This window comes from Pelophylax lessonae (genome assembly GCF_965119305.1).
Source record: "Pelophylax lessonae genome assembly, chromosome: 6".
NCBI classification, from domain to species: Eukaryota; Metazoa; Chordata; class Amphibia; order Anura; family Ranidae; genus Pelophylax; species Pelophylax lessonae.
Genome location: NC_138773.1, coordinates 117,845,949 through 117,873,555, shown reverse-complemented (window position 1 = coordinate 117,873,555; position 27,607 = coordinate 117,845,949). Strand labels below are relative to the sequence as shown.

The 27,607-nt window shown below is 46.0% G+C and overlaps 1 protein-coding gene across 4 annotated transcripts in view; it reads right to left on the bottom strand.

Annotated features, from left to right (window-relative positions):
- SMG1 (SMG1 nonsense mediated mRNA decay associated PI3K related kinase) overlaps nucleotides 1-27,607 on the bottom strand; it is a 795,166-nt gene that overhangs the window by 327,524 nt on the left and 440,035 nt on the right. For all 4 annotated transcript variants that reach the window (XM_082260927.1, XM_082260924.1, XM_082260925.1 and 1 more), the window contains exons 28-29: nucleotides 19,038-19,197; nucleotides 9,958-10,078 (exon numbers count right to left, since the gene is read on the bottom strand). In XM_082260927.1, the coding sequence (XP_082117053.1) occupies nucleotides 9,958-10,078; nucleotides 19,038-19,197 (281 nt within the window). The remainder of the gene's footprint in view (nucleotides 1-9,957; nucleotides 10,079-19,037; nucleotides 19,198-27,607) is intronic.

Below are 27,607 nucleotides of genomic sequence, written 5' to 3'. Positions count from 1 at the left end.
CGGGCGGATCTCTTAAGTGACAAACAGTGACAGATTGCAGGGTTCAGCATAGCTGAACATGCGATCTGTCCCTGTGTCACTCAGTCACCTCCCCCCACACACGTTAGTAAGCACCAGGCATACATTAACCCCTCCCTCTCCAATAAAATGAACCCCTTCCCTGCCAGTGTCATTTTTACAGTAACAGTGCATATTTATAGCACTGATTACTGTAGAAATGTCACTGGTACCCCCAAAAGTGTCAAAAATGTCAGTCAAGGGTCCGATCTGTCCGCCGCAATGTCGCAGTCCCGCAAAAAAAAAAAAAAAACACAGATCGCCGCCATTACTCGTAAAAAAACAAAACACCAAAAATGACAGAAATCTTTCCCTAAGTAAACGCAATAACTTTTGCGCAAACCAATCAAAATACGCTTATTGTGATTTTTTTTACCAAACATAGGTAGCAGAAAACAAATTGGCCAAAAATTAAAAAAAAATTTAGATTTTTACATTTTTTTGGGGGGGAATTTCAAATAAAAAAAAATGTTAATATTGTTATTTTTTCAAAATAAACGCTCTTTTTTTTTTGTTTATAGCGCAAAAAAGTAAAAATCGCACAGGTGATCAAATACCACCAAAAAGAAAGCTCGGTTTGTGGGGAAAAAAAAGGACGTAAATTTTGTTTGGGTACGGCGTCGCACGGCCGCGCAATTGTCAGTTAAAAGTCGGATAGCTCCAAATCGCAAAAAGTGGCCTGGACGCAAGACAGCAAAATCCTCCGGTGGTAAAGTGGTTAATATGTTCCCTTATTCTAACGAACAGAGGCCTAGCTGCTCTGCCCAAGTATTGGAGCCGTACTTGTAATTATTGAACTTGTACATGTAATAGATTCCTTTATTTTGTATTCTTTGCCCGTAGTTGTTGATTTGAATGTTTGTTTCATTCTCTCCTGTCTTCTGTTTGTTCTACACGGTAGGCACTTTTGGCATCTAAAAAAACCCTTGGATGTTCGTAGGGAGATGTATTGTTTTAGGGGGGTCCACCACATTGTGTACTAGCTTGTCCCTAAGCGTAGGTGCCTTTCTGTACATAAATGTTGGTCCGTTAGGTAATAGTTGTTTCAATGTTTTGTCTGCACTAAGAATGGGCCAATGTTTTTTAATTATTCTTTCTAGATCCTTATGTGGTCTGTTATACCCTGTGAGAAATGCAAATTCCATCTTATTTTGCTTTTTTCCCATCTTGTTCTCCTTAATAAGATCCTCTCTTTTCATGTTCCTTACTAGGTTTTTTAAGATGTTGCAGGTCTTTTTTCTTATAGCCTTTTTCTTCAAACCTTTCAATTAAGAGTTGTGCCTGTGCGTCATAGTCCTGAATGTCGCTGCAGTTCCTTCTGATTTGCATCAGCTGTCCTTTAGGGATATGTCCCAACCATTGGGGGTGATGGCAGCTTTTAGTTGGGATATACCCATTCCTGTCTGTTTTCTGGAAGTAGGTCTTGCTTTCCAATTTTCCTTCTCTTTTGAAAATTTCCAGGTTCAAATAAGCAATTTATTGGGTGCTCCCCGTGAATGTGATCCCATACACGTTAGTATTCATTTCATTTAAAAAAAAAGTAATGACTCCATGTCTCCTTTCCAAATGAGTATAATTTCGTCAATGTACCTACAGTAGTACTTTAGGTTGGGCCTTTTGACACTGTATATTTGTTCTTCCTCCCATTTTTGCATGAAAATGTTAGCTACGGTGGGGGCGTATTTTACCTCCATGGCTACGCCTTTGGTTTGTGCGTAGTATTGTCCCTTATACCAAAAGTAATTCGAGTTCATAGCCATCTTGAGGCCTTCCAGAATAAAGTGAATTTGTGCTTGTTTGAGGTCTGTATGTTTTTTGTTTTTGTAGTGCCCATTCGACCCCTTCTAATCCGTCTCTCTGTACTGTTTGTATACAAAGAGTTGACATTGATAGTCACTAGTATTTCTTCCCCTATGGTCTTAATATTCCTGATCTCTGACAAAAGTTGTTTACTGTCCCTGGGGTATGGACTTCCCCAGGGGCACCAATGGCTGCAGAAACTTGTCAAGGTACTCTCCTAGTTTCGAGTGGAGTTAATGCCGCTCACTATGGGTCGGCCTGGTGGTTTCTTGTCATCGTAATGTATTTTTGGTACGTAATATATAATTGGTGTCCTAGCTACTTCCAGGTGCAAGTATTTGGCCTCTTTCTTATTTAAAATTCCCATTCCTTTACCTTTTTTAATATATGTTTCAAGTGTCTTCTTTCTGAGTTCAGTAGGTGCTACATTTCCTCTTCGTAATCCTTTTTATCCAGGATAACTAGTCCTCCCCCTTTGTCCGTCGGTATTATGACAACTCCATTCTTCCTTTCCAGTTTCCTGATGGTTTCCCAAATGTTCTCCTTCCTATTACTAATCTTCAATGCTCTTATTTCTTCTTCTACCATTCTTTTAAAAACTTCCAGGTTTTCATTTTGTGGATGTTTTGGGTTAAAAATGGACTGGTTTCTCAAATTCGTTTGTTGATACTCTGTATTTGTTAATTGTGATCCTTTGTCCTTTTTTCAGGGTAAAAACAAATGTAATATTTATCTTTTTGACATATTTCTGAAGGTCAATATAGGCTTTAAACTTATCCAGATTTTTGTCCGGTGCGTATTTTAAGCCCAAGTCTAATTATTTAATTCCTCCTCATCAAAGCTTATCTTGCTAAGGTTAATAATACCTTTTACTTACATAGTTTGTGAGGTTGAAAAAAAATAAATCAGTCCATCCAGTTCAACCTATGATGTGTGTGTGTGTTTGTTGTTAACCGTACATTGAATACCCCTGTATGTTGTGGTCTTTAACCACTTCCCGCCCGCCCTATTACAAAATGACGGCGGGAATGTGGTTGTGTTATCCTGACCGGACGTCATATGACGGCGGCAGGATAACACAGCTCTGGGCGCCCCCCGGGGGCGCGCAGAGCGGCGATCGGTGATGCGGGGTGTCAGTCTGACACCCTGCATCTCCGATCTCGGTAAAGAGCCTCTGACGGAGGCTCTTTACCATGTGATCAGCCGTGTCCAATCACATAGTAAATAGGAACAGCCGTTGATCGGCTTTCCTTAGTTCGTGCCTGACAGGCAGGAGTAAAGGAGCGCCGATCGGCGGCTCCCCTGACAGGGGGGGGGTCGGCACTGGTAATCAGATCATTGATTACCAGTGCAGACCCTCGGGGGGGGGGGGGGGGATGCCACTAGATCCACCAGGGATGCCCACTATGACCCCAGGGATGCCCACTATGGCCACCAGGGATGGCAATCAGGGCTCAGGGAGCCCCCCATTGCCCTCCCCATCAGTGCTGCCCACCAGTGCCCTCCCTATCAGTGCTGCCCACAAGTGCCCATCATTGCCATCCTTTAGTGTCGCCCACCAGTGCCCATTATTGCCCACCGGTGCCGCCTATCAGTGCCGATCAGTGCCGCCCATCAGTGCCCATCAGTGCCGCCTATCAGTGCCCGTCAGTGCCACCTATCAGTGTCCATCAATGCCGCCTATCAGTGCCCATCAGTGCCCACCAATGCTGCATATCAGTGATACCTATCAGTGCCACATATCAGTGCCGCCTATCAGTGCCGCCTATCAGTGCCGCCTATCAGTGCCGCCTATCAGTGCCGCCTATCAGTGCCGCCTATCAGTGCCGCCTATCAGTGCCGCCTATCAGTGCCGCCTATCAGTGCCGCCTATCAGTGCCGCCTATCAGTGCCGCCCCATCAGTGCCGCCCCATCAGTGCCGCCCCATCAGTGCCACCCCATCAGTGCCACCCCATCAGTGCCACCCCATCAGTGCCTCCTCATCATTGCCTCCTCATCAGTGCCTGTCAGTGCAGTCTCATCAGTGCTCATCAGTGCAGGAAAAAACTTATTTATTTACAAAATTGTATAACAAACAAAAAAACTTTTTTTTTTTTCCAAACTTTTCGGTCTTTTTTTATTTGTTTAGCAAAAAGGAAAAAACCCAGAGGTGATCAAATACCACCAAAAGAAAGCTCTATTTATGGGGGGGAAATGACATAAATTTGGCTTAGGTACAGTATTGCATGACCGCGCAATTGTCATTCAAAATGCAACAGCGCTAAAAGGGGAAAATTGGCCTGGGCGGGAAGGGAGGGAAGTGCCCTGTATTAAAGTGGTTAAGGTGCCCATCTAATAGTTTTTTGAAACTATCGATGCTCCCTGCAGATACGACTGCTTGTGGAAGAGAATTCCACATCCTTACTGCTCTGACAGTGAACAACACCTTACATATTTTAAGGTTAAACCGTTTTTCCTCTAGTTTTATTGAGTGGCCACATGTCTTATTGTATTTCCTTTCTCTAAAAAGTTTGTTCCTTATGCTAGGGTCATCACCAGTACAGTATTTGTACATTGATATCCCCCCTCAATTTACTATTGTTATTTTCTTCCCTTTCTTTGTCCCTCCTCGTTTGTTTTCTCAGTTTTCGCTTCTTTCTTGTTCTTGGTGTCTCCGTGGTTCCTCTCTTCTGTTCATATTGTACCCCCCTTGTGTCCAGGGTTCTTCTTTGTAATCTCCATGGCGGGGTCCTTGTTGTCATGGTTGTTGCCATCGTTGTTCCTCGGGTATCCCCATTGTCCATAAGGCTTCGGGGGTCCTCCCCTGCCTCTCTGTGGTCTTCTCCTCTGTTGCCCCTCAGTAAAAAAAAAACATTGTAGGAGGGGGGCCTCTATTTTCATAGTAGGGCTCTGGATTATATCTCAGTGGTGAGTACCTGTTATGCGTGCTCACATATTCCCTTGTATCTCCTGGGGTTCTGACTGGCCTTGTATTGTGTTGTGGGTACTGTCTAGGTTCCTCATTGGTGTATCTTTGATCTGTGTTTCTGAAGTATTTTTCCTCTGCACGTTTCTCGGGGTTCTTACCGCTGTCCAGGTGTCCTCTTCATCCTCCGTCTCAGGTGGGTAGCGCCATATACCAACTTCATACATCATATATCTAAAATTGGATTACTGACTTACCTTAAAATCAATTCTCTGAGGTTCATTGACAGACACCGCTCCTTATCTTCTTGACTATTGGGTTATACTGCCCCCTACAGGGGTAGGACACCAAGAAGGAAAAATCTTCACTGTCTATGGGGCGGTCCCAGGGGATTTACTCCCACTCTCCGCTATAGGCACTCAGTTTTGTTAGAGGCAATGTCAGAAGAAAGCCAACTCCACAGAGGGGTGGGTGCTGGGTCCGTCAATGAACATCAGAGAAATGGATTTTGCTATAAGTCAAAAATCCCATTATCTCTTTCGTTTATTGACAGACACAGCTCCTTATCTTCTTGACCTTTGCAACGTCCCAAAGCAGTGTCAAACATGAGGGGGTGGGACTGGGAACAGCAAGAAAAAATTTCCCAAGGCTATACCATGGCCAACCAGGTAACATGGAGCTCAACCATAAACAACTGGAGCTCATCTGAAAAACAAAAAACAAAAAAAAACAAACAAAAAAAACCAAACAATACACCCTTGAAGAGGACCAGATCCTCTAAAAAGCAGCTGCAAAACCTTGCAACCAAAAGAAGCATCCGAGATTCCAACACATCCACCTTATAAAACTTTGAAAGTGTGCAGACGACCAGGTGGCCACCTTGCAAACCTGCATCACTGATGCCTGATGATGGAGGCCCAGGAGGCACTAAGCGCCCGAGTAGAATGCGCCTTAAAAAAGGGAAAGGAGGAATCTGACCCTTAAATTCAATAGGCCTGAATCACTGTCTAAGCCATCTGGAAATGGTCGCAGCAGAAGCGGCCAACCCTTTGAGGTCCATCCGTAAGGACAAAGTGAGTCTGGCTTCCTAAAAGACTCTGTAGCTGCCAGATACACTTTGATTGCCCGAACCATATCCAGGCATTGCAAGGCAATTTCCTTAGGATGTTTAGGCCTGGGACATAGGGAAGGCAACACAATGTCGTCATTCAAATGGAAATCAGAAACGACCTTCGGAAGGAATGATGGACAGGGACGAAGAACCACCTTATCTCTGTGAACCACCAGGTAAGGTGACCGACAAGACGCCACCGCCAGCTTCGAAACCTTGCGAGCAGAAGTAATAGCCAATAAAAAGGCCACCGTCTGGGGCAACGTAATCAGGGGAACCGCTCTAATATTTTCGAGGAGAGGTTTCTGGAGAACTGACAACACCATTCGAGGTCCCGCGGCGGCAATGGAGACCGCACCGGAGAAGCCAAGTGTCAAACTCCCTAAATAAAGGGAATAAATAAAGGAATGTGTGACCGATGGATGTTGAAAGAAAACCACCAAGGCCAAAACCTGGCCCTTGATAGTACTGAAGGCCAGGCACTGTTCAATCTTCCATTGAAGGAAAGCCAAGATCTGAGCCACTGAAAAGGAACGGGGGAGAACCCCGAGAGACTCAAAGCATGTAATGTATGTCTTCCAAGTACAATGGTAGATATCCTAGAGGTAGATTTTCTAGCCTTTCACAGCGTGAGAAGCACGGATTCAGACAAACCTCTATTCTTCAGCACCTGGCTTTTAATAGCCAAGCCGTTAATGCCAGCGACTGTAAAGCAGGATCTGTTCATGAACGGGGAATGTCTGATTACAGAGAGACCTGCTAAATCTAAAAGGGACATGGGGGAGCTAGAAGAGAATCAAGTGCAACAACGCAGTTTTTTTTGTTCACAACAGAAGTGAGCACTCCACACTGGAAAGTGTATCACCAGGTGCATTGGAGCCTGAGGGTGAGAAGTCATCCACAAACCTAACAGAGCTTCCAGGTCCTCTACATTCCCATCTACATTGGCTATAAAAAGTCTACACAACCGTTAAAATGTCAGGTTTCTGTGATGTAAAAAAAATGAGACAAAGATAAGTCATTTTACAACTTTTACCACCATTAATGTAACCTATAAAAATGTACAACTCAACTGAAAAACAAACTGAAATCTTTTAGGAGGGGGGGGGGGGGGGGGGGGGAGTAAAAATAAAAAAACTAAAATAAATGTGGTTGCATAAGTTTGCACACCCTCATAACTGGGGATGTAGCTGTGTTCAGAATTAAGCAATCACATTCAAAGTCATGTTAAACAGGAGTCCGTACACACCTGCCATTATTAAAAGGTCGTCTGATTAACCCCAAATAAAGTCAACTGTTCTAGTAGGTCTTTCATGACATTTTCTTAGTCGCATCCTAAAGCAAAAGCCATGGTCTGTAGAGAGCTTCCAAAGCATCAGAGGGATCTTATTGCTAAAATGTATCAGTCAGGAGAAGGGTACAAACTAATTTCAAGGCATTAGATATACCATGGAACAAAGTAAAGACAGTCATCAAGTGGCGAAAATATAGCACAACACCAATACTAAGAACTGGACATCCCTCCAAAATTGATAATTAGACAAGAAGAAAACTGGTCAGGGAGGCTGCCAAGAGGCCTGCAGCAACATTAAAGGAGCTGCATCTGGAATATCTGGAAAGTACTTGCTGTGTGGTACATGTGACAACAATCGCCCGTATTCTTCATATATCTGGGGTAGAGGGGCAAGACAGAAGAATTTTATTACGAAGAAAAACATCCAAGCCTGGCTAAATTTTGTAAACACACATCGGAAGTCTCCCAAAAGCATGTGGAAAAATGTGTTCTGGTCTGATGAAACCAAGGTTGAAATTTTTGGGCATAATTCCAAAAGATAGGTTTGGTGCAAAAACAACACTGCATGTCACCAAAAGAACACCATACCCACTGTGAAGCATGGTGGTGGCATCATGCTTTTGGGCTGTTTTTCTTCAGCTGGAACAAGTCAAGGTAGAGGGAATTAGGAACAGTTCCAAACACCAGTCAATATTGCCACAAAAGAGGAACTTCATCTTTAGTCATGACAACGACCCAAAGCATACATCCAAATAAACAAAGTAATGGCTAAACCAGAAGAAGATTAAAGTTTTGGAACGGCCCAGCCAGAGCCCAGACCTGAATTTGATTGAAAACCTGTGGGGTGATCTGAAGAAGGCTGTACGGGAGATGCCCTCGCAATCTGACAGATTTGCAGTGTTTTTGCAAAGAGTGGGCAAAAATTGCCAAGTCAAGATGTGCCATGCTGATAGACTCATACCCAAAAAGACTGCTTTAATAAAATCAAAAGGTGCTTCAAAAGTATTCGCTTAAGAGTGTGCACACTCACGCAACCATATTTTAGAATTGTATTTTTACTTCCCTCTGCCTAAAAGATTTCAGTTTCTTTTTCAACTAAGTTGTACAGTTTATAGGTCACATTAAAAAGGTGGAAAAATTTCGGAAATTATTTATCTTTGTCTCATTTTTTTAGATCACAGAAACCTGACAATTTAACATGGTTGTATAGCCTTTTTATAACCACTGTATATCTATCTATAAGGCAGACATATCAGGATCAAAGTTAAATAGAGATGGTGGAATTAAAGAAGCAGCCTGGGGGTTTTTAAGCCCTGAACAGTGATGCCTGCATTAGAGCTGTTAGTGAAATTGGGTCTTTGTTGCAGAAATGTCTGCCTTAGTCAGGTAGGCCATTTGTTGTATGTGTGAGATAGAGGTAGAAAATGGAATGTAGGAACTAGTGTTAAATTAGGGTTCCTCTCCAAAGCAATCATCACAATGAGTTTTGAGTGTTTTGCGACCCTTTGGCAGAGTGGATTTTCGCCTGAGCTTTTGCTGCAATTAACTCGTGCCCAGTTCCCACTTTTGCAAAAGGGGAGGGTATACCCCTATGGGGTACTCACGTAGTAGGGTGTAGAAATGGGGTAAGTGTGTTGAAGAAGGCTGCTACCTGGGTGCAGACCGCACTGTAGAGAAGTTTTAATGGCAAAAGGGCAAGAGGAAGCACCTTATGTAACCTGTGGTGTGATGCAATACCTGGTCATCTGAGACTAACCTAAGTGGTTGAATTCTAGCGGCAAGTTTGAAAATTTACCGCTGTATAAGTGAATACATTAACAGTTTCCTGGTAGTTTTAACGTTTAAATTATTCAGGATATACATAGTATAAAGAAAGTAATGGAGATTTTCTGTCTCATACTTCCTGTGAGAATACAGTAACTGGCAGAGATAAAGGGTAATCCTGTCTTACCAGTTTACGTCGCTGGACTCTCTATAGGGTCCGGGTTTTGCCTATCAAGGTGTGCATACCCCCAACAGGGACATAAGGGTCTGGGTTTCATAAGATAGATTACAGCCCTGGACCTGTATAGCACCCTGCTGAAGGAGGGTGGCTGGCTGGCACGGTGCACCCTGCTGAAGGAGGGTGGCTGGCTGGCAAGGTGCACCCTGCTGTGGGGGGGGGGGGGGGGGGGAGTCAGGCTTGGCCCTGCTGTGGCTGCCTGGCGTGTCCTTTCTGGTCCAGTTCCACGCACAGTTTGCCGCGGCAAGGGAGACGGCAGCCTTTGCCCTATCCAGGTGCACTGGGCACTGGGCTGCAGTGCAAACTTTTGAGTCCTGGCTTCTTCTACCCAGGCCGATGAGGATAAATGTGGAAGTGCGCAATGGCTGCCGCAGCAGGAGGAGGTCTGACCAATATCGGTAAGTTTTTGACTGATTTGAAAAATCACAAATATCGTCCCTAATAATCAGCTGCTCCGATAATCGACCCCTAGTTACAAGTGAACGAGTGCTAAACTTAGTCCATCAAATTTCTCTAGCTGGAAAATAACACATGTGGGGGTTCATTTATGAAAACGGGAGTGTGCTAAATCTGGTGCAGTTGTGCATGGAAGCCCATCAGCTTTTAACTTCAACATGTTCAATTAAGCTTTGAAAAAAAAAAACACTGAAAGCTGATTGGTTTCTATGCAGTGCTGCACCAGATTTTTCTCCTTCCAGTTTTAGTAAATCAACCCCACTCACGTCACAACATCTTAAAGAAAACAAAGGAGCATTTCTGAAGTCTAGCGACCAGTGAAACTACCTACCTTTGAATTTTTCTGCAAGTTGGTTTTGAAAAGCTGTGTATCTTAAAGCATGTATCCATGGTCTGACATCATGCTGTTTACATGAGCGCAAAGCTTCACTGAACAGAGGGATGAGACAGTCCTGTGAGAGAACGTATAACAGTCATACTGATTGCAGACCAAGTTAGGCATAGCATATAGGAACAGATAAAAATCCTCACAATGATGCGTTCACTGCAGTCTTTTCTATTCGCAGAGAATTAAGCATAATAGGATTTTGGCACTCAATGAAGCCTTCACCTGTAGTTCATTAAAGGACACAGGAATTAAAATACTGTGGGGTTATACTGCCACTGACAATTTGTAGTCCAGCCCCAGGATAACCTCTGCTCAACCCAGCATGTCTGTTTGTGGCAAACAATACTAAGAGTATAAATAGAAACACACAGGAGCGGGGCCGGTTTCCCTTAATAAATTACTAGCACATTATGAAAGATTTACCAGCAAAACAGATCCCTCCAGCAGCGTGCTGTCACAGCTGATAGGGCTTTTATCCTCACCTGGTGTTCCTTCTGGGTTTGCAGACTCTGGCCATATGAATGGCCGAGCCCCGATTACAGTACTCCCAGTCGCTGCACAGTGCTCTGGAATGAGGGCACATTCAGGGTGCCCTCAATTCAGAGCGCAGGGCACATGAGCAGGAGGTGTCACCTGCTGCAAAACATGAGGATATCTCCTAAACAGGGAACGTTTAGGAGATAATCATTTAACCCACAGATAACCTTTGTCATAAGCCTAATTGTAGGTAAAAGACAAAGCAGAGTTTACTACCACTTTAAAAAAAGCTGTATGCCCAAAGGGATCACACATTGCTAGTCTGCCCTTTTTGAAAACTGCTAATGCGGTGGAGTACTCTGTACAAACAGCGACAAAAAAAAAAAAAGAACCCCAATGTACAGGGACACCCAGGGGAAAAGACTGCACCCCAGTTTTACATAGCCTAGGAGAACACGCAGGGACAGCCAGGGGCAAGACTACACCCTGGGTCCTCATAGCCCAGAGATGCACTCACCAGATCATACAGAAGAGCCAACAAGGCCAAACTTCACTGATCACTGCAGACCCTCTATGCAGAAAACAAAAGTAAAAAAAAAAAAAAAACAGAAGGCGCTTCTAAGTGTATTGAGTATTTATTCATAAAAGTGGTTAAAAAAAACCTTTACAATGTAGTAGATCAAATGAGTATCTCAGTCAGCATAATAGGCATCCTGTAGTCATTCGCCTATAGAGGGAGGGAGAGCTGGCCCAAAGCTGTAACAGGAGAGGGAGAAGCGAGGAAGCAAGATAGCCAATGGATTTTTGGAACGGAGCTTTCGTCAAGGGGGCATTAACGCGTTTCAGAGAACACGCTTATTTGCTATTTCGTCAAAAGTCAGACGAATTAATGAATTGCTAATGCTACGAAAAGCGTTACCACCCGCTTGATGTCATCTCCGGTCTATGCGTTCCAACGTAATTGCGTAAGTCCATTGGCTATCTTGCTTCCTCGCTTCTCCCTCTCCTGTTATAGCTTGGGGCCAGCTCTCCCTCCCCCTATAGGCAAAGGACTCTACAGGATGAATATGATGCTGACTGAGATGCTCATTTAATCTACTACATTGTAAGGGTGTTTTTAACCACTTTTTATGAATAAATACTCCTTAATACTGAACTTGGTTACATAGTTACATAGTTAGTGAGGTTAAAAAAAGACATCAGTCCATCCAGTTCAACCTATGATGTGTGTGTGTGTGTGTGTGTTTGCTGTTAACCGTACATTGTATACCCCTGTATGTTGTGGTCTTTAAGGTGCCCATCTAATAGTTTTTTGAAACTATCAATGCTCCCTGCTGATACGACTGTTTGCGTAAGAGAATTCCACGTCCTTGCTGCTCTGACAGTAAAGAATCCCCTACGTATTTTAAGGTTAAACCGCCTTTCCTCTAGTTTTAGTGAGTGGCCACGTGTCTTATTGTATTCCCTTTCTCTGAATAGTTTGTTCCTAGTATGCTAGGGTCGCCAGTCCAGTATTTGTACATTGATATCATATCACCCCTCAATGGTCTTTTCTCCAGAGAGAATAAGTTCAGTGCTTGTAGTCTTTCCTCATAGCTGATGTCCTCCATTCCCCTAATTATTTTTGTTGTCCTTCTCTGGACTCTTTCCAGTTCCAGCACAACCTTCCTGAGGACCGGTGCCCAGAACTGGACAGCATACTCCAGATATGGCCGGACCAGAGTCTTGTAGAGAGAGAGAATAAACTATTTCTGGAGTGAATCCCAGTATTCTGTTGGCTTTGCTTGCAGCGGCTTGGAATTGCATGCCACTGCCAAGCCTGTTGTCTACCAGTACCCCCAGGTCCTTTTCCATCTTAGATTCACCCAGAGGTTCCCCCCCCCTAGTGAGTAGCTTGCTTTCTGGTTTCTGGCACCCAAGTGCATTACTTTACATTTTTCAACATTAAATCTCATCTGCCATGTAGTTGCCCACCCCATTATTTTGTTCAGGTCCGCTTCTAAGGTTTCCATATCCTGCATAGAAGATATTGGCATGCTTAGTTTAGTATCATCCGCAAATACTGAGATTGTTCTAGATATCCCCTCCTCTAGATCATTTATGAATGAATTAAACAAGATTGGTCCCAGGACAGAACCCTGGGGGACCCCACTTTACACACCCGCCCAATACGAGTACTCCCCATTAATCACCACCCTTTGCACTCTCCCCTGGAGCCAGTTCTCTATCCAGGTACTCACCTTATGGTCCATACCTACCTTCCTTAGTTTGAACAGTAAGCGTTTGTGGGGAACGGTGTCAAAGGCCTTTGCAAAGTCCAGATACACCACATCCACTGGCTTACCTTTATCTAGGTGGCAGCTCACTTCATCATAGAAGGTTAATAGATTGGTTTGGCAAGAACGATTTTTCATGAATCCATGCTGATTACTACTAATAACACCATTTTCACTACTAAAGTCTTGTATGTGGTCCCTTAACATCCCCTCCAAAATCTTGCAGACTAATGATGTTAGGCTGACCGGCCTATAGTTACCCGGGAAATATCTCGGCCCTTTTTTAAATATTGGTACCACGCTGGCTTTTTTCCAATCAGCTGGCACCATACCCGTCTGTAAACTATCCTTAAAAATCATGAATAATGGTCTGGCAATCACCTGGTTGAGCTCTTTAAGAACCCTCGGGTGCAAGCCATCCGGTCCCGGTGATTTATTTATGTTAAGTTTCTCTAGTTTAGTTCTAAGTCTATCTTCTGTTAGCCATGGCTGTACTTCCTGAGGTGTGTTGTTAAGTTTGGCCCTACAAGCTGGGTTAGTGTAGTCCCCCAATTCTTTTGTGAAGACTTAAGAGAAGAAATTATTTAACACTACCGCCTTTTCCCTGTCCTCTGTGGCCAAATCTCCCTTGTCGTCTTTTATGGGGCCAATGTGGCCTCGCTTTCTTACTGTTTATATACTTAAAGAATTTATTGGAGTTCTTTTTACTCTCTTCTGCTATATGTCTCTCGTGTTCTATTTTAGCCGCCTTGATTTCGTCTTTACATTTCTTATTACACTCTTTGTAATGCTTGAATGCGGCCAATGACCCCTCAGCCTTGAATTTTTTGAAGGCCTTTTCTTTAGCATTAATATGCATTTTTAAGTTGGAGTTTAGCTCTTTTAAATGTATTTCCCTTTGGAATGCACTGGTCAATCCCTTTGTTTAGTATGCTCTTGAAGCACTCCCATTTTTCCTCTGTGTTCTTTGTTCCCAGGGTTCTATTCCATTTGATATTTTCTAGCAGAGAGCGCAGTTTTGGGAAATTGCCTCTTGAAATTTAATGTCCTTATATTACCCTTAGGTTTGCTATTACTATGATTAATACTGAAACGAATTGACCTATGGTCACTGTTTCCCAAGTTGCCCCGTATTTCTATATCTGAGCAGGTCTGTATTGTTAGTAATCAGTAGGTCAAGTACCGCATTATTTCTTGTCGGTGCATTCACCATCTGACCCATGAAATTGTCCTGCAAAACATTTAGGAACTGCCGAGCCTTGGCTGAATGCGCGGTTCCTTCTGCCCAGTCTATATCTGGATAATTAAAGTCCCCCATTATAATGACATTACCCATCCTTGCTGCCAATCCTATCTGTAAAAGGAGGTCCGCCTCCCTCAGGTTGGGGGGCCTATAGCATACGCCCAATATTACCTTCCCCACAGTGCCTTCCCTTTGAAGTTCTACCCATAGGGATTCTGCCTCGTCAATAGCTCCATTATTAACATCCCTCATATTTACCTGTACACTTTTCCTAATATACAGACATACCCCTGCCCCTTTTTTACCTTCTCTATCCCTGCGATAAAGGGAATACCCCTGAATGGTCGCCATCCAGTCATGAGAGCTGTCGAACCAAGTCTCAGGTATTCCCACAAAATCTAAGTCCTCCTCAAACATCAGCAGCTCCAGCTCTCCCATCTTGTTGGCCAGGCTTCTGGCATTGGTATACAACCCTCGTAATTTTGGCCGTTTACATATATCCTCATAAGATTTTTTTTTAGGCTGCTCTTGTGATTTTTCCCCATACCCACCCTGGGTTTAAGAGCTCCAAACACCCTACTGTTAACGTCCCCATTTGTGCCCTCTGAATATTGCTTTCCACTGGCTAATTCTACATCTGTACCCTCCCCCCATCACCTAGTTTAAAAGCCCCTCTAACTTTTCAGCCATCTTCTCACCCAGTACGGCTGCACCCTCCCCATTTAGGTGCAATCCGTCCCTACCATAGAGCTGGGGGCTGACTGAGAAGTCGGCCCAGCTCTCCAGGAACCCAAAACCCTCCTTACTACACCAGCTCCTCAGCTACTTGTTAACTTCCCTAATCTCCTGCTGCCTCTCTGGTGTGGCTCGTGGTACAGGTAGTATTTCTGAAAATACTACCTTGGAGGTCCTACTCCTCAACTTAGCGCCTAAGTCCCTGAAATCGTTTAGGACTCTCCATCTTCCTCTACCTATGTCATTGGCACCCACGTGTACCATGACAGCTGGGTCTTCCCCAGCCCCACCCAATAAGCAATGTGCCGAACCCGAGCGCCGGGTAAACTACAGACTGTTCGGCGCCCACGGTCTTTGCGACAGATTGCACTATCTGTCCTTCTAATGATTGAGTCTCCTACCCCCAGCCCCTGTCTTTCCTTTCCCTTTCTCCCGGCCTCACTGGAGGAGTTCCTTCCCTGGCAGCTAGGGGCGTCGCTCTGCTCCAGCAATGCTGGTCCCTGACTGGTTTCCCAAACATCACACAACGGGGCGTATCTATTGGGGTGCTCCAGCCCAGGACCGGCCTCCTTGCCTTGTCCCCTTATACCCCTCCTAACTGTCTCCCCTCTACTCTGCTCTGATGCCTGCACCTCCATTACTCCGCCCACCTCCTGCGCCAGACGGGTACAATCCCAGCTCTCCCTCGGTATGTACATTTGGCTCAGTGTTGCCAGCTGCTTCCCTAGATTCAGGACCTGAGCTTCCAGGAAAGCAACATGCTTACATTTTGCGCATTTGTATTTGCCCTCGATCGCATGATCGAGGAACGCATACATATCACACAAGATGTACACCGACTCGCATCTCCACACCCGCCGGGCATTGTACCTACTAATCTAATGGGGATTCAGTAATTTAAGTCTATCCTGTCAGTCGCCTAGAGCAGTCAGTCGCCCAGAGCACAGTCAGCCAGTCACATAGCACAGTCCCTAGCTAGTCCCTCTGGTTCCCCCCCACCAGCTGATCGGTCACCTACTCACGTGCTGCTGTTCCGAGTCACCAGCTCACTCCCAGTCCTTCAGCCCCCCTGACCATCCTCCGCTACCGCCGCCGTTCGGTGGTCCCAGGCTTTCCCCCAGGAGGTCTCCCGCACGTCTCACCCCGCAGCTCCTTCACACACACTCACAGCGCTGCCCGCACATGCAGCTTCCGGTCTCTCCTCTCAGCGCCTCCCCCGCACGTCCGGCTCACAGCGCGCCTCCTCCTCACAGCTCAGGATGGGACCCTTAGAACTTAGAAGCGCTTCTGTTTTTTTTATTTACCTCCAGAGTTGTTTCCTCTACCTGAAGTGCTGCTGCAAGTGCTCCCCCATTCTCTCCTCCTTCCCTTAACCCTGATGTGTACCCTAGTACAGTTCACTGGAGGACATTTCCTGACAGAAGCGTCCCATTTCTCTTCCTTTTGCACCTCTCTGCAGAGCCTACTGGGACTCTAATCTCCTTCCGGGGGAGATCATTGCCCTGGATTTGTACAGCACCATGCCAGCAGGTTTAACTGGTAGGCGGTACCCAGGAGAATGCTGCCTGCAGCGTTACACTTGGATGTGCATTCCTCTTTGCCTGCTAGCCTTAGTAGTTAACCTCTGAACCACCAGAAAAGCAAAAGATCTTCAGACAGGAGGAGGCACATCCATCTACTGACACCAGCTAAAAATTGAGGCTTAGCTGAGCTGGGAAGGGATATGCCTGGGCAGGGCTTGCTTTTTTTTTTTTTTCTTCTTTTCCCCCAGTGTCCATTCATCTGAAGGTGGCAGCACAAACTTAAATTTTAACTCCTCTGTGGCCTGTGAGGTATGCGGTTTTTGTTTCCTCCAATATTAGTCACACATCAAGAAATGCTGACCAGATACTCCCTTTGCCCTATAGGCTCTGGATTAATATATGAACAGCCATTAGTGTGGACGATTTAGGAAAAACTCAATTCATTCATTCATAAAACCACAAACTAAACAAAGCCTTTATACAAACTTTACAGGTGAAATGTCTTGGGAGATACATTAGTGAAATTGTTACAACTCTCTACTGTAAAGTTGAAGAGTTTGGAGGAGTCAAAAACAGGAGACTCCAGGAGACATTGCTGAGAGCCTGAGCCAGCCATTCCAGCAATCCTCGCTCCCTCCACAGTCCAGCGCTCCAATAAGCGCTGGAGGGGCAGAGCACAGAGCGGTAAATGACAGTCACTGCTCTATGCTAAGGGTAGACTCAAGAATCAAGTGATTAGGGGTCTGATTGTGCAGTTCTAGGTGTAGAGCCGACAAGGGACACCTGCAGCCATGTAGGCAACTTTGTGTATTTATTGTAAAAGCACATACTTCACTTTTAAGCTAGCTACAGATGGGCAGAATAAAAATTGTTAGTAATAGAAGGTTCCAAAAGTTTTTCTTTTCTAATCATCTAATCATTAGTGGGTCAAATCAATGTTAGTTTTAACCAAAGTGGCAAGAAAAATTGAAGGAGCAGGATGGAAAACATTTCTCAAACAAATTTCTAACAGTCAAAGACAAGGAAGTACCACATAAGCAGCGCTTAAATGAGTGCATACATAAACCATATGTGCAAAATACAGCAATCAAGTGAGATAGATGTCCTAGTAATCAATACAAAAGTCCATCTTGACCAATCGGAAAGGGGATGACCCGTCACCATGAAGTGAAAAGATAATGGATGGCAAACTTCCACCACACCGCGTGACCCCTTAGGCAGTCAACACTCACCGAATGCCTGAAACAACTGAGCCTTCAGAGTACCAATATAAATCCCGGATCACTCCTCAGGATAATCAACACTGGCAGGTGAATCTCTCTCAGGAAAGCTCACAGAAGACTGGAACACTCAGAACGGCATCACATGTGTATGAAAGGGAAAACTCATAGGGCAGTAGTTCTAAAACTTTATTGTAAAAAAAACCCAAGCCCCGTCCCCCTCACATAAAACTCACATGTAAATAGTAAAAATCAGGCATATAAACGAGAGGAGATGGCCAGAAGGTTCCGCGACCGATGGCTCACCAGTATCATACCGTCCCCAGGGTACCGGATCAAGACACCGCCGCTGCTCCCCAGACAGTCCTACTATCACGTTCGCCTATCTCCGCTCCGCCGTGTTCCCGAAAACTTGGTAGCACTCGTCAGCGTTCGGCGATTTCCGCCAACAGCTCGCCGACAGCACGTAGTGGTTGGGGTGGTAGCGTGCTCACGCGTTTCGTCTGATTGGCTGACTTCAACTGAGCTCAGTTGAAGTCAGCCAATCAGACGAAACGCGTCAGGGCGTGAGCACGCTACCACCCCAACCACTACGTGCTGTCGGCGAGCTGTTGGCGGAAATCGCCGAACGCTGACGAGTGCTACCAAGTGTCGGGAACACGGCGGAGCGGAGATAGGCGAACGTGATAGTAGGACTGTCTGGGGAGCAGCGGCGGTGTCTTGATCCGGTACCCTGGGGACGGTATGATACTGGTGAGCCATCGGTCGCGGAACCTTCTGGCCATCTCCTCTCGTTTATATGCCTGATTTTTACTATTTACATGTGAGTTTTATGTGAGGGGGACGGGGCTTGGGTTTTTTTTACAATAAAGTTTTAGAACTACTGCCCTATGAGTTTTCCCTTTCATACACATGTGATGCCGTTCTGAGTGTTCCAGTCTTCTGTGAGCTTTCCTGAGAGAGATTCACCTGCCAGTGTTGATTATCCTGAGGAGTGATCCGGGATTTATATTGGTACTCTGAAGGCTCAGTTGTTTCAGGCATTCGGTGAGTGTTGACTGCCTAAGGGGTCACGCGGTGTGGTGGAAGTTTGCCATCCATTATCTTTTCACTTCATGGTGACGGGTCATCCCCTTTCCGATTGGTCAAGATGGACTTTTGTATTGATTACTAGGACATCTATCTCACTTGATTGCTGTATTTTGCACATATGGTTTATGTATGCACTCATTTAAGCGCTGCTTATGTGGTACTTCCTTGTCTTTGACTTTGAGGCTATTCACATCCTTTTATCAGTTTTTATTTATTAAAGCAGCTGCTAGACACTGCTATTTACTGTATTATACAGTTTAGCAAGTTCACATCCTCCTACCAGCGCAGGGTGATAGAGAAATTGGGCTTAGGTTTATATTCTCTGTCTTTATGTTTTGCAAATTTCTAACAGTGCAATTTTTTAAATGACATTCAAGTGTTCTGACAATTTGTTTGAAATTCTATCCTTTTCTGAAAAGCTTAAAAAAAAAAAAAGGAAACCGCAAAACAGATTTACCTCAGATGTAAGCTTGCTGGACACTGTACTCTCAAGAGATGATGAGCAGTATAGTTGTAATGTTCCCAGTACAGGCAAACACTGAGACACTGTAAGAGTCGACAACCTCAGAGGCCCCATCGCTATACGTGCCGTCTGCTTCAAGTGTCTACTGAGATTTCTGCAATTAAGAATATGCTGTTAAAAATCAAACAAGGTTGTACACATGTTCATAAGTCAAGGCCGGTAACAATTTTGTGAGATTAAGCTGGATGTGGCCAGTTAGTTTCAAATGATGTCGGCACCACGGACTCTTAGCTAAGAAATATAGCAAGGGCTATGACAAGATTACCAATAGAGGAAGAAGAGGGTGCAGAGTCTGTGGTGCCGACATTATTTGATTACATGCTGATTACATGCTGTTTTCTGATCTATTTGATGTGAGTGTAATGGGTGAGGGGGGGGGGGGGGAGAGCTGAATAAAGAAGTGCATTTTGTATCTAGCGGTACTTCTTTTTTTACTCCCTCCCATGCACTGCGTCTATGAGGTTATCACAGCCGTGAGTAGGGCTCTCAGAGCTTGAATATCTGGATGGTCCGGACATGATTGTAATATCCTTGCAGGCTCGTATTGCAGTGGGATCTGGTAAGCGTGTCCATCTTGGGTGATTTACACGTGGTGAGGTGGTGGGACACAGTGTCAGCTTTTGTTCCACACCAGAGATATATCCCTCATTGGGACATTGCAAGAACTCTGCTTGTGACGGACTTTTCCACTATTGGACTTTTCTCTATTTATGTGTGACACATGTGATTTTAAAGATATTTATTCAGACTAAGGTTATACTATGCTCATAGCGCTGCTTGTGTATATTTATTAAGATTCTTCATGATTGATATGCACTTTTATTTATTTATTGTAGTTGTATTAGGCGGCAGCTGTTTGAGTCCAATTATTTATGTCAAGGTGCACATCATTTATTGGTAGTGCAGAGCGCTGGGTGATTGAGTTTTAAGCTTTGCTTGGTTCTCAGTCCTTATTTTAGAATGAAACCATGCCAAAAAAAAAATAAAAATGGATTTTTGTCTTACCGTAAAATCCTTTTCTCTGATGTTTATTGACAGACACAGCTCAAAATCTTCTTGACCGATGGGTTTATGCTGCCCCCTACAGGAGTAGGACACTAGGTGGAAAAATATTTAACTATGTCTATAGTACATTCCCAGGGGTATACGCCCATTTCCTGCTATAGGACTTCAGTTTTGTAACAAGTAGTGTCAGAAGAACATAAAACCCAACTCAATTAGAGGGGTGGGTGCTGTGTCCGCCAATGAACATTAGAGAAAAAGATTTTACGGTAAGACAAAAATCCAGTTCTCTTTCGTTCATTGATGGACACAGCTCCAAATCTTCTTGGTCGATTGGACGTCCCAAAACAGTGTCAATATGAGGGGTGGGAAGAACGCAGCAAGAAAACACACTCCCTAAAGGCTAAACATAGCCAACCAGGCAAAACAAGAGCTCAACCAGGAACAACTGGAGCTCACCTGCAATACACCCTCAAAGAATACTAACCTCTCCCACAGTGGCCTGCAAAACCTTGCGGCCAAAAGAAGCATCCGCAGATGCCAACACATCTAGCCTATAAAATAGAGAATCCGATTTTCGGAACGACTCAGTCACTGCCTTAGTATACCCCGATTTCCCGAACCACATCAAAAGAATGCAAGGCAATCTCTTTAGGATGCTTAGGACCAAAAGAAGGCAACACAATGTCTTAATTTAAATGGAAACCAGAGACGACCTTAGGAAGGAAAGACTGGCAGGTACGAAGCACCACCTTGTTTTTGTGAACCTCCAGGTAGGGTGAACGACAGGACAACCAAGCCAGCTCCGACACCTTGAACAGCAGAAGCAATAGCCACCAAGAAAGCTACCTTCTGTGTCAAAGTGAGCAGAGGAATCTCATGAATGTTTACAAAAAGGCAGTTTCTGAAGAACTGACAACATCAAATTGCGGTCCCACGGAGACAACGGAGACCTCCTCACTGGGGGAGCCAGGTGGCGGACCCCTGAAAAAGGTATGAACCAAGGAATTTGTGCCCAATGGTGTTGAAAGAAAGTCGCCAGGGCCTATATCTGGCCTTTGATGGTACCCAAGGCCAAACGCTAATCTACACCACTTTGGAGACACTCCAAAACAAGAGACACTGAGAAGGAGCAGGCGGACCCCCCCCCCCCCCCCCCGACTCACACCAAGTAATGTACGCCCTCCAGACTGATATATCTTCCTATAAGTCGATTTTCTAGCTGTTAACAGCGTAGGAATCACAGATTCAGACACCCCTCTATCCTTCAGCACCTGGTTTTTAAATAGCTAAGCCGATAAAGCCAGCTACTGTAAAGCAGAATGGAAGATCGGTCCTTGAGTTAACAGATCTTCTCTGAGAGTGAGTCTCCAAGGGACATCGGCGACCAACCACACTAGGTCTGCATACCAGGACCTGCGAGGCTAGTCTGGGGCCACTAGGATGACCAGAATTCCTAGTGTCTCGATTCTGCACATAAGTCTCGGCAGAAGAATTAGGAAAAGTGTACATCAGATGATACTGGCCCCAAGGAGCCACCAGAGCGTCTGTAGCGTCGGCCACAGGATCCCGAGACCTTGCTACAAACCTCATCACCTTCCTCTTGAGACGATAGGCCAACAGGTCCACATCGGGAGTCCCCCACAGAGACACATTTAATGAAACACCTCCTGGTGGAGAGACCATTCTCCCTGATCCAACATCTGCCGACTGAGGTAGTCCGCCTGACCATTTTCCACCCCTGGAATATGTACAACAGAGATGGCTGGAACAAAGCGTTCTGTCCACCTTAGAATGCCGGCTACTTCCCGGGCCACTAGGGCACCTAAGGTGCCCCCTTGACGATTGACGACCATGGCATTGTCCGATTGAATCCTTACCAGACGCCCTTGCAGACGATCCTCCATATGAGTTAGGCAAAGCCTGATCGCCCAAATTTTCCAGGATATTGATCGGCAGACTGGACTCCTTTACAGTCCAAACCCCCTGAACCGGATCCGTGAACAAGACACCTCCCTACCCAGACAGGTGGGCATCTATGGTGACCACCGCCCAATACAGGGGGAGAGGATTTCCCTGTCGAGAGAGAAGCCACCAGATCAGGGACCGTTCTCGTACTATGGCTAAACAGGATCAGATTGTCTAGAGACGGTGGATTCTTGTTCCATTTAGAAAGCATCTCCTTCTGTAGAGACCTGGTATGGAACTGAGCAAGCGGAATGGACTCAAGGTGGAAACCTTTAGGCCCAGCACTTGCATGCAAGTCCTGCGGGATGATCGCCAGTCGAACAGGAGCCGCACTACATCCTGCAACTTCTAGAGTATGACCACCGGAAGAAAGACCCTGGCTGGGGACGTGTCCAGGGTTAGGTCCAGATAGTCCAGTGAAGTGGACGGGACCAGAACAGATTTTTGGAAATTCAGTTTCCATTCGAACTCTTGCAAGGTTCGCCCCGGAATGTCAAGATTGTCTTTCAAGGCATTTGGAGACTGCTCAAAGAAGGAGATCGTCCAGGTACCCCAGCACCACAATCCCCTTTTGCCTTAGTAATGCAAACACCGGCGCCAAAAGTTTTGTAAACACCTAAGGAACCGAGGTGAAACCAAAGGGTAATGCCACGAATTGCTAGTGCTCCTCGCCCACGGCAAAGCAAAGGAAACGCTGATGCTCGATATATATTGGGATATGAAGGTAAGCGTCCTTGATATTGATAGAGGCCAGGAAATCACCTTGATGAAGGGATGCCACTCCTATGCGAATGGGCTCTATTCAAAATGTCTGAATCCGCAAAATGCGGTTCAAGGCCTTGAGGTCCAGGATTGGACGGACCTTGCCTTCCCCTGAAAGATTTCAGATTCTGGAACTGGTACAATGACCCCCTGTGAGGGCAGATCCTCTACCACCCCCAGAAGACCTTGTAGGCGATCTGGGGACAAATGCAGACTTGAAAGAAAGAACCTTGTCGGAGGCAAGAACCGAAACTCGATCTTGCAACCGGATCGAATTAGCTCATGGATCCATTTGTCTTGAATCCAGGAGGTCCATGGATCCGGAAAGAAATGAAGACGTCCCCCCACCCCAGATACGAGTGAGGGCGCCCGTTCAGGTAGAAGTGGGCTTGTCTGTGGTCCCGGAGGGGCCCGCTCTTAAATTATCAGGCCAGGGCCTCCTAGAACCCGCTGCACGGTTACGGGTGTATTTTGATTGCTGGTCCTTAGATCCCGAGGAGAGAAAGGACCGCTTATGGGCCGAGAAAAAAGGGCCACACTTGCGACGAGCCTCTTTTCTTCTGGCAGTCTGCGGAAGCAGAGTACTCTTATCTCCAGTAAGCTCTTTAATGATCTCCTCGATGGGAGCACCGAACAAGCGGTCTCCTACAAAAGGGAGATCCATCAATGCCTTCTTGGAAGCCTGGTCCACAGACCAGTATTTAAGCCATATCACGTGGCAAAAAGTCAACGCAGTCATGGATACCCTGCAGGCTAGGGGGGCTGCATCCAAAGTGGACTGTACTGCAACCCCAACCCCTGAACCCACTGGTCCGCCAGGTCAGGAGATTGTTCCCCCTCCAAATCCTGGGGCAGGAGCTTAGCCCATTCCATTAAGGTATGGGAAACCAAAGTTATGGCGAAAACCAGCAGCAAGATGGAACCGGCCATGGTAAAAAGGCATCGGACCAGAGATTTGGCTCTCGTAAAAAGGGTCCTGAAAGGATGGAGAGTCCTCCACCGGAAGAAGGGTGGCTTTATTCGACCTGGAAACCTGAGTGTCCACCACAGGTGGTACTGTCAGTTACTTGAGCAGGGGCTCTGCAAAAGGATACCTTCTAGCAAAACGCTTAGGGACCCCAATATAGTGTTTGGGGGAACCCCACTGACTTGCGACAATATTGACGAAAAAGGTGGGAAAGGGGGTTTACCGCCTTGGAGGTTCTGCGGGTACCGAATTGCACAGTCGCAGCGTCCTCCAATTTTAAAGTTTCCCGCACTGATACAATCAATGGATCCACCAGTGCTTTTTCATGCGCGACTGTAGTGGAAGAGGATTCACTCTCACTATCAGAGCACTTAGAGTGCGTGGACGCAGACCCAGTAGGGTGACTCGTGTCTGCGTCGGCCAATCCTACCTCAGACTCTGAGGATGCAGGTGAAGGTGTAGGACCCCTTTTTACTCATTATATTTTGAAGGGTCGTATCTACTTTGGACGCCAGTGATTGCAGGACCACTGCCATAGCAGACAAAGTGGACTGGGACCTGGCAAGCCTCTGAGAGGGGGTTCAGGTGGTGACACGTGCTCCAGGGACACCTTGGGTTAACCTGGGGACAGTCAGCAAAAAGTGTAAAAATTGCTGTGAAAAGTACACACCCACCGCTGCACCAGCAGCACTACAAGTCCCATTGTACCTATAGCAGAAAGAGAACTGTTTAACAACCACAGGGACTCACCACCCCCTACTCAGATGCAGAGTGTCAGGCTGCATGATGTGCAGCGGTCAGAGAGAAAGAGGAAAAGAATGACCGCCTCAAAAAGGTAGATACTATCAGGCCCAGTGCAAGTCCGGAGGGCTGATCATCTGCTGGACAGCAAGCACTGAGTCGCAGCGTGCAACTTCTGGATTTTTTCCAGAGGAAGGAACACTCTGGCTAGAGGAGTCCAGAGTCAGACAGAGAATCTAAGTTTCTGGATGGAATCAGAGCAGACTTCTGGTAATTCAGAAGCCAACCGAACTCCCTCGGGGTCTGTATAGTGATCACCACATCGTCCACCACCGATGGAACAGTCCATTTTTTAAGGAGGGACTCCTCAAAGGGGTACCTCGTTGCATAGTGTTTAGGAACCACAAAGACGTTTAGGATGTTCCCAATCATTTGCAACAAATATGTCAAAATAAGAGGAAAAAGGTTAACACTTTTGCCGCTCTGGACGGCTTGTAAGTGCCAAAGGAGACAGCCACCTCAGCTGCATCCTCATCTTTAAAGTTTCACGCACGGACACAATCAGTGCGTCCATCAGCACATTTTCGTACGCAGCTACAGTTGTGGAGGAACTATGAGAGACGTCAGGGCACGTGACCACAGGCCCCACAGGGTGGGTCACGTCCGTGGCGGCAGAATCAGATTCTCAGAATCGGATCTGAGGAGACAGATAAAGTGGGGGGGGGGGGGCGCTTTTTGCTAGCCCCCTTCCCTAAAAGCCAACTTCATCCGGGACACAAAGGACTTCAAGACCTCCGTCAGTACATCAATAGATGGTTGGGATCCCGAGGGCCTCACAGCCTCCGAGAGGCGGTCAGGTGGGGAAACGTGCTCCAAGGACTCTATTATTAAATAGGGGACCCCCACAAAACCTGTAACATTGCCAAGGGACACAACCACTGCGCTGGTAGCACCACCGGGTCGCCAGCAACAGAACACCCCACAATCCTGCAGCAGACAGAGGGATGGACACCACCAGACAGGCACCAGCTACACCAGGATAGCACTTGCTCCACGTGCGGCGTTCAGGGAAAAGAAAGACCCAGGAGTGCGCACCAGGAAAAAGGGGCCCCCACAGACAAGATTGCCGCTCAGAGGCTCCCCTGTAATGGCCGTCGCTCTGTATGCATGTCGGACTAACGAAAAATGGCTGCTGGACTACACAAACATGGCCGCCTGCCATAGACTAACAGGCTAACCGGGAACAGGGCCCCTGCACAGGTACAGTCTCTTACCCCCCCAGCAGATAGCCAGTCACCGATGGCACCCCCCCCCCCCCCAATAAAGCACTTTACTCCAGCCCACTATGATACCCCAGATGGAGGTGGTGGATGGGGGGGCTAGATGACCCAAGGACCACCAGAATACAGGGGGGTCTAAAGGGAAGGAGGGGAACCCAAGGGTCCGACAGTCCCAGGGAGGGGCCCGCCTTTACCCCAAATGCTTGATGGAGAGAGGGGGAAAAAGATAATTACCATATCAGGAACTGGGCTGGTACCGCTCCAGGCAGAGCCTCCTAGCCATCAAAATGGGGGGGGGGAGGGTGGCTTTTCGGCCAGGAGGAACATTGTGACTCAGGCCGAGACCCGGTAATATGCAAACTCGGAAGGTTTTTAACTCGCAGGTCGACTCCAATCCAGTGGGGCTACGTCGTGGCCAACCTATTGCGGAGCTGTGGTCTGCGCACGCTCGCGGGCCAGACTGGGGTGACCACAGGATCTAGATTATCCAGCCCGTTGCCCAGTCCGGCAGTTGATTGAAGATCTCGTAGAACAAAAAAAAAAAAAAAAAAAATACGGTAGAAAAAAAAAAAAATCCATTTAACTGGAAGATTTTACCCCCTTCCTGACCAGGGCCCTATTTTGCGATTCGGCACTGCGTAACTAACGGAAAATTGTGCGGTCGTGCGACGCTGTACCTTAACGAATTAGACATCCTTTTTTTTCCCACAAACAGAGCTTTCTTTTGGTGGCATTTGATCACCTGTGCGATTTTTTGATCATGCGCTATAAACAAAAAAAAGAGCGTCAATTTTGCAAAAACAACAATATTTTTCACATTTTTTTTATATGAAATTCCCCAAAAAAAAAATTTAAAAATCAAAATTTTTTTAAACATTTTAGGCCAATTTGTTTTATGCTACATATTTTTGGTAAAAAACAAAACAAAAAAAAAAAAAAAAGAAAAAATCGCAACACGTATTTTGATTGGTTTGCGCAAAAGTTATTGCGTTTACTAAGGGAAAGATTTGTCTTTTTTTTTTTTTAACGCGTAATGGAGACGATCTGTGATTTGTTTTGCGGGACTTCGACATTGCGGCGGACAGACTGAACCCTTGACTGACATTTTTGGGGTTACCAGTGACATTACTACAGTAATCAGTGCTATACATATGCACTGTTACTGTAAAATGACACTGGCAGTGAAGGGGTTAACTTTTTGGAGGGGGAGGGGTTAAGTGTGTCCCTAGGGGCGTGCTTCTAACTGTGATTGGCTGTGACTTGAGGTGTAAGAACAGTGATCAACAGTCCTACATAGTATAACCGTATGCTCACTATTCTTACACAGGGGAGAATGACAGGCGGCTTGTTTACATTAGCCGCCTGACTTTCTCCCGATGTAACGGACGATCGCGAGTGCCGTTGGACATTGGGTCCGCCGGGCACATATCGCGGGGGGGGGGTGTTATCCGTGACCGAGCACGCTCGCTCACCAGAGCCTCACAGGCTAGTGATGTACCCATACATCATTTTGCCTGTGAGGGGCTGACCGCCGCAGTATATGTACTTGCGGCGGTCGGCAAGTGGTTAAGAAAGAAAAAAAAATTGCCAGGACCAAAAGGTCCCAGCAAGGAACTAGCTCCTGACTTAAGTAAAAAAAAAAAAAACTTAAGACCTACAGCAGAGAGGGGGAGAATACAATCTGGGACTGAACATAGGCATAGTCAAGTTATTTTTTCTGCCTAGTGTCCTACTCCTGTAGGGGACAGTATAACCCAATGGTTCAAGAATCCTAAGGAGCTGTG